Raw genomic sequence first — 7,426 nt, forward strand, 5'->3', positions numbered from 1 at the left:
TCCCCTGCCCCCCACCACTCTGTCCTGGTCACAGCGCCCCAGCTCCCAGCCCACCACCCAGTCACAGGGCCCGGGCCCCCAGTGCACCAGCGAAGCCCCCGCCCACCGCTTGCCAGGGAGCAGGGATCACCGCAAACACAGGGGAGCCCACGCCCGTGAATCTGCGCCTCCTTACATGAATGGCTGCTGACCTCTCCACCACACTTCCCTCCCATCCCCCATCTGCCATCGCCAAGGGAACACGATGCACGTTCCCACATTCCGATGGCCCTTTGTGCCCTCCCGTCCCCCTTCCCAGACACAGGTCACAACCTGGCCCCCCGCGCACCCTGCAAGCTCGGCCCCTGTGGGGTGGCTCTCACTCTGTGCTCCTTGCTGACCTTGGAAATCCGCACCCTGAATGGGGTCACACTGTAGAGGTCATTCTTACACTCCCATTCAGCTTTGTTTCAATATTTATTATTTCCGTTTTCTCATTTTCATCGTCTGCAAGGTATTTGATGCGCATACGCTTTACATCCTTTCTCTTTTCCCTTGTCAATAATCATTTATGAACATTTATATTGTTTTCTCTTCTTCCTTCCCTCCCTCCCCCGCCTTTCCTCTTCNTTCTTTCTTTCTTTTTCTTTCTTCTTTTCTTTGTTCCTTCCTTCCTTTCTTTTTCTCTTCCTTTTTTTTTTTTTAAAGCTTCTTTCTTTCTTCCTCCATTTTTTTGGGAAGGTATTACAGGCACTGCTGCAAAACTGGTCCTTGTCCGTGTTTCCTTCTGCCCTGATGTGGGGGTTTCCCTGGAGACACAGCAGACCTGGGAGCAGCGGACCTGCCGGATTGTGTCACCTCCACTGAACGTCACACGCTTTTCTCCAAACTGTTGTGCAGTTTGCATTTCTGCGTCAGAGCGCTCCCGCTTCTTCACCCTGAGAAGTTAGTGGCGGGTCTCCTTTGTCGTGAGCATCACTGCCATGCAGCCCCCCCCACCCCCGGGCCCTGGTCCTCCCCGGTCCAGTGCATGGGGCCGCTCCTGGAGACCCCGGTTGGCGGCCAGGCTCAGGGTGGGGGCTCCCCTCCCAGAGGGGCCGCCAGGACGCATTCACCAGGTCACAAGAAAAGCCAGTGCGTCTCCAAGGCTAGTCTTTCTCAGAGCCTCATCTTTCAGCGAGGACAAACGATTTCTCCTATTGCTCATTCATTCACTCATTCATTCTTTCACAGATATCTATTGAATAAGGATGGTTGTCAGTGCTGGGCCTCCTGAATGCGGGGAATAGAGAGAACCCCTGCCCCCACGGACCTTCCATTCTCTGGGGGACAGAGCGAGGTCCCTTGCGCGCCGGGGACGGCAAGGAGTTCGGGACAGAAGACCCGGAGCAGGGGTGGCCGGGAGAGCATAGGCTGCAGGTCACTCCTGAGCACAAAGTCGAGGGGGCTTCACTGGGGGGCCTGAGATGGGGAGAGGGGTCCCCCAGAGGGAGGAACATCTCTACTCGGTCGGTTCAGACGACCCCTTGGATCTACACACATTCTGGGGGGGTTTGAAGAACTCTGCTGTAAAAGGAAAAAGAAAAAAATTAATTTGAGTAAATAAGTAAAAGTGCTCAGGCACGTCCCCCAAGTGGGATGTTAAATAAATATCTCCAAGTTCTCAATGTCAGTGCCGAGCAGGGCGTGAGACCCCGGGGGGCCACGTTTCCTCTGTGAGGTACCTCATGGTGCTTTGGTCACGTAGCGCTTTGCCACAGAAACGCGCAACAGGGACCGAACTCCTGGAGAAAAGAGGACGTTTGAAGCCCCGGGTGCCCGGGGGGGAGGGATGGAGGCTCTCCCACCACCCCCCACCTGGATTCTCGGACTCTCAGAGGATCCACGTCGGGTCCTATCTGCTCCTTCCCCATCCCCCAAGTCAAGTGACCCCACGGAGTGTGACCCCGTGAGCCTCTATTGACACACGTGTGCTTTCTCGGGCCACCTCTCCCGTGACTCACTCTTTGGTGAGTTAATGTTGACATTGCCAGGAGGGCCCCCGCTGCGGTCAGGAGCTGGATGGGGTCGCAGCCCAGGAGACTCCCATGGCCCAGGAGGGACCTTCTGAAGTCCCTCAGCCGCAAGGACAACAGCAAACTGCTCAGTGCAGATTATGCGGAGCGGAGGATTGTGGGACCTCCTTAGGCAAATGTTATCTAACGCTCGTTAGGCAAACAGAGCCTGTGCATAAAACCCAGAGCCTGGACGGGCTCTCACTCTCATTCGCAGTCTCCGGTGGAGCAGAGAACAAGGTCACGGCCGCCATGGAGCCCAGGGTCATCTGCGTCGTGGTGCTGGTCTTCACGCTGGCCCTCAGCTCTCTGGCCTGGGGCCAGCTGGGTAAGCAGCCTTCTCCCAGCTTCACGGTGGGCGCCAGGCCCTGGTCAGCCCCCGGGGGACACCCTGCATCACGGGACACCTGTTTGAGCTGAGCACTTTCTAGGCCCCCGGAGGATTTCACCCTAGGAGGGTGAAGGCAGGTGGAAAGCAGAGAGGTCAAAGGCCACAGAGGCCCCGAGCACTGCTAAGAGGAGGCGGATGGCCCCCCGGGTGGCAGCCCAGTGTCTCCAGCACTGACCGCTCCCAGCACCATAACCCCACAAGTGGCGTCAGGGATGCTGTCTAGACCAGCTCCCCGCACGTCCCAACCAGGCTCTGGGCACAGCCACCCCGATGCCACATGCCCGTTCCATGGATGGGTGTCCCCTGAGGCCCCCCTCGGGTCCCATGGGTGCCACAGGTCATAGCACCTTGCTCCCTTGAACTGGTGTCTCAGCCCCCAGACCTGGGAGCCGGGCGCCAGCCCCCAATGGCCAGGAGATGTGGTGAGCGCAAAAGCTGTACTCTGTTCAGTGTTATATGTTGTCATTAGACACCGTTGTAAAAGATTTCCCCAGGTTGGTCTTTAAAAAAAAATTTATTTATTTTGAGAGAGAGAGAGAGAGAGAGAGAGAAAGAGAATCCCAAGCAGGCTCCACACTGTCAGTGCAAAGCTCGAACCCACGAACCGTGAGATCATGACCTGAGCCGAAACCAGGAGTCAGATGCTTAACGGACCAGCCCCCAGGCGCTGCTCCCAGGTTCTCAAAACAAAGATTTCCATCGAGGTTTGAGGAGAAGAGAGACAAAACCACGGTTTCCGTGCATTTTGTGTGCCTTCCGGGGACCTAATGATGAACCACAGACAACAGGGTGTATGGGAAGGGGTTGTATGTCAAGGTGGCAGCTGGGAAGGTCCCTAAGGCAGGGACAGGCTCAGGCCAGCGGGGACGAGCTGGCTTCAGGCCTGGAGGAAACGTGGGTCTGCGGCCGAGGGTGCGGGGACACAGCCGCACGGGTGCCCCAGGTCCCTCCTACCCCTGCCTGCCTGGCTCTGCCCTCCAGCCTGAGATTCTACCCTCTGTGGGTCAGCAACCCTGTCACAACGGGCTCTGGAAACTGATGGCAAGCAGAGCCCGGTGGGCATCATTTCCACGCAGTTCCGTCAGGCAACAGTGAGGGGTGGACAGAAGCTTGGAAACCGCGAGTCCCCATCGGGCAGTAGCAGCCGGGAGGGGCTGTGTCGCCCAGCAAGCCCCCCGCCCCCCCGCCCAGCTGCCGCTTGCCCTCTGGCAGGGGAAGGACACAGAGCTGCCTCTGTGCGTGCCCACGCACGTGCACACACGCTCACACACGCACGCGCACACAGCTCTCCCTGGCTTCACAACCTCCCCGTGGCTGGGCAGCGCCACCTTCCCTGTTGGGTGCGCAGCCAGACCCGGGGGGGCTGGCATCCTGCAGAGGGTGCCCCCACGCCGGGTACAGCTGTTGAGTGGCTGCGGGCATCCCCCCAGGCCAGCCTCTGCGTCTTCCCCGCAAATGATCCCCCGCCTCCGGACAGGCACCTTGCTCTCTCCCTTGACTGCCTCTGGCCACGCTGCCCCCGCGGCGGGACACCCCCACGGCTCCGTCCCCGCCTGGGAACCCCGCGTGCTTCCCTCAGTCTCATCCTTGTCCCTCCCGGGCTCGCCCTCAGCACCGGGGACGGTCACACTCTGCTCTGCTGTGCATTTACTTGGCTTTCTCGTCCCTCGGTTTGTTAGCTTCTTAACAACGACTGTCCTATTTTTAATTTCTGGGTCCCCAGCACCTGGCACAGGGCCCGGCATGAGCTTGACCTTCACTGTCTCGTTTTGCTGTGCCAACTTCTGTTTCTAGCACGCACGAACGGTGCCCCGTAGGTATTAGCGATTAAGCGAAGTTCTTGTTTGTTGGAATGAATGAATGCATCGGTGAATTCTGTCGGTGGGCGTGAAGCTTACAGATCCCGGGCACCTTGCGTTTGCCCTGAGCTGCTGTGTCTTCACATCAGGAGATGGGGGACGGGGTGTCCCTCTCGTACCCTGAGCCCTGAGCCTCCATCAGCGGCACCAGCTGGCTGCTGACTCAACAGAAGGAGGGCAGACGGCCGCCCGGGACTTAACTTCTGCCTCTCTCGTCCCCTGTGCTTTCAGAGACGTGCGACGTGGATCCTCACAAAAGATCAAACTGCGGCTTTTCGGGAATCACACCTTCCCAGTGCAAAGATAAAGGCTGCTGCTTCGACAACACCGTGCGTGGGGTCCCGTGGTGCTTCCGCCCCGAGCCCGTGGACAACCCTCCCGAAGGTACGGCCTGGGCAGCTCTGTGGGCCAAGACGTAGGATGAGTGACGGCACCGCGTGGGCGCGCGGGGCCCCGGTCCCCACTGCCAGCCGTGTCTGTGGGCACAACAGGGGCCGCGGGGTGGCCGTGGGGAGGTGGCATCAGGCTGACGTCGGGCTGGGGACCCAAAGACCCGGCTGAAGGACTGCCGGGCAAGGAGCCCTAACTGTCCCCGGCTTTTCTTCACGTGGCTAAACGAAGGCGTGAAGAATCCGGGGTGCTCCTGCCCTGCCTCTCGGTGGGAGTGGAGGGAACGCCACCCACCGTAGGAAGGCGGTGCAAGTTTCTCAGGAAATCTCCCCTCTGTGCTGCTGACTCAAATGTCTGTGGGTGTTTACAAATGAGGGAAGCACGGGTTCTCACCGCCTCGCCTCTTCTCCCCACCCCTCGCCCTTCAGAGGAGTGTACCTTGTAGATGCGCTTCCGCCGAGCCTCGCCAGGAGCTTCCATGGCCTCCCCAGGGGCCGAGAGCCCCACCACCTGGCTCGCGGGTCCTCAGGGCCTCCGCACCTGCACCTTGGCTCGCTGCGTGGACGGACCGCACACACACCCCTACTCAAAATTGGCTTAAAGATTAAAAGAGATGGACATCACTCGTGTTTTCAGTTCTTATTAAAAACCGCAGATGATTGGACTTTATCTGAAAGGGGGGCACACCATTTCCACCTGTGGCCTCTGGGGGCGGGGGGCCAGAGGAGGGGGTGAAGCGCTCACAGTGCCGCCAAGGCGGCCTCAGCGTGGGTCGGCGGTCGGTGTCAACCCACAAGCCGGCTAGATTGTCTCGTGCAAAGCTCGAGCGTCCTGGGCAGTGCAGCTGGTCTGGTCCCCAGTGCCAGAGGGGCGGGTTTTCCCCCAGGACACAGACACCAGGCCTTTCCCCGGTACCTGCCACTCATCCCCACCTTCTTTCTTACCTGACCTCCACCCTACAGAAGGAGAGGCAGGTACTCCCTCTCCCCGCCTCCGTTAGCTGGAGGAAGCTATGGCCTTCATTCTGACTCAGGAGGTACAAGGGCATCTACCTGGAGGCTCCTGGGAATGACTTTTCCTCCTTGGGAAAAGAGCGCCCTCTGCCTGCCCTGGCTGGGCTCTACAGCCTGCCTTTGGATGTTGTGTGGTCTGAAGCTGTGATGTGCTGCTTCAAGCAGCCATTCTGCGCTAAGGAGGAAAAGACATAGACCTAGAGGTTTGACACCCCTGGGCTACTGATTTGACTCACCCACCTTGAGACTTCATGTTGAGTAAACCTAAGTGTCCTGATGGGTTAAATCACTGCTGGTTGGGTTTTCTGTTCCCTGACAACATGTCACCAAGGCCCAGCCACCACAGGGAAGGGGGTGTGCAGCAAACTCTCACCCAACGTGGAAGTCCTTAGGCTGAGTCCTCCCTTGAGCTGTTAAAGGAGCAGGCAACGCATTTGTTCCCTCCTTCACACCCGGCCTTCCACCCTGACTTCTCACTAAGCCTGAAGACTCAGGCTTCAGCGGGAAGCCTCGGGGTCTGCAGCAAGGGTGAGCAGCAGGCATTGCCAGTGCATTAAAAGCCGTGTATCTTTAGGTTTTCAAAACCAGCTGACGAGGAGGGGCCGAGAATGTTTACCAGTCTCCCTCGTGAGCAGGCACCGCCCCACCAGCCCAACCACCCTCATGAATCACAGGCCCCCCAGGTCTCCCGATGGTTTCAAGGATGCAGCAAGAGAAAGGTGGAGGTGGAGGAGATGGGACCCCAGAGCAACCCCATACGGTTCCTTCCCGTGTCACGCGGGACCTAACGTGCCGGACAATAGATGAGGTCTCTGGAGGGACCGGCGCAGCGGGGGCTTGGACAGTGAGATGTCTCCCTTCCCTCGCCCAGAGAGCTGAGTGCAAGTGGCACTTTCCGTGACATGTCGACCTTGACTTGCATGCTCCCGTGTCTGGGGGTGTCCGGCAGGGACGGGCCTCCCTCCTGGACGTGTGTCAGGCAGGGCCCCCGGCCAGGTGACCGGCTGTGTCCACACCTTCCTTGCTTTCCCCCAGATTCCCGCCCGGTGAGGGAGGGAAGGGGCCGATGGCCGGCAGTGGAGCTAGGCCCCCTCCCTGCACATTCCCGGGGGAAATCCGGATCCAGCCTCCGCCGTGGGCCACCCAGAGTGCGCGGCTGTGGGCTCTCGGCTCCACGGTCTGGACCCCACATTAGAGAGAGCCCGGGACTCTGCAGGGACGGCCCTGCCTCCCGAGGGGGCACACGTCCTGCTGTCCCTGACCGGGAGGTGGGGCGCCAGGGAGGCTGGGCTTGGTGTCTGCTACTCCGCCCTTGTGGGAAATCGCGGCGGGTCTAAGAATCGGCCAGCGGGCTGCAGCTGCGGGGAGGGCGAGGGAACACTCAGGCCGCCAGCGGGGTCCTGACATATCAGAGGGGTGGGGCACCCCGAAAACTCCAGGTCTCGAAGTGCCTCGGGTACACTCAGTGCAGGCCGACCTGTGTCTGTCCCTCTGTCCCTCAGTCCCTCCATCCCTTGGCGGCCCGCGGCTCCCTGAAGCTTTGCTGCGTGGGCTGTGGAGCCCCAGGGGTGACAGTGGGCGCAGAGGCTGGAGCAGGGGTCAGGGGCACTGGGGGCGGTGCAGCTTTCCCCTCGGGGTCAAGGAGGGAGAGGAGGGGGCGTGGCAGAATAGAGAGGCTCTGCGGCGGTGAGAGGGGCTGTGCCCTCAGCGCTGGGAACACACAGAAGTCACCAGCTCCCA

At 60.0% G+C, this 7,426-nt stretch overlaps 1 protein-coding gene across 7 annotated transcripts in view; it reads left to right on the forward strand.

Moving 5' to 3' along the window:
* The window catches only part of TFF1 (trefoil factor 1), an 11,081-nt gene extending 5,785 nt beyond the window's left edge, over positions 1 to 5,296 (forward strand). For 2 of the 7 annotated variants that reach the window (XM_077755342.1, XM_077755344.1), the window contains exons 3-6: positions 688 to 924; positions 2,251 to 2,361; positions 4,515 to 4,667; positions 5,102 to 5,296. In XM_077755342.1, coding sequence (XP_077611468.1) covers positions 688 to 924; positions 2,251 to 2,361; positions 4,515 to 4,667; positions 5,102 to 5,118 — 518 coding nt within the window. In that variant the 3' untranslated portion in view covers positions 5,119 to 5,296. Of the gene's footprint in view, positions 1 to 687; positions 948 to 1,212; positions 1,399 to 2,250; positions 2,362 to 4,514; positions 4,668 to 5,101 lie in introns of those variants that run through there. The other 5 variants (XM_077755347.1, XM_077755343.1, XM_077755348.1 and 2 more) reach the window with 5 other exon arrangements.
* Positions 5,297 to 7,426: the final 2,130 nt, after the last annotated feature.

The sequence above is a fragment of the Crocuta crocuta genome, unplaced genomic scaffold, assembly GCF_008692635.1.
Source record: "Crocuta crocuta isolate KB4526 unplaced genomic scaffold, BGI_CrCroc_1.0 scaffold675, whole genome shotgun sequence".
In the NCBI taxonomy this organism is placed as follows: Eukaryota; Metazoa; Chordata; class Mammalia; order Carnivora; family Hyaenidae; genus Crocuta; species Crocuta crocuta.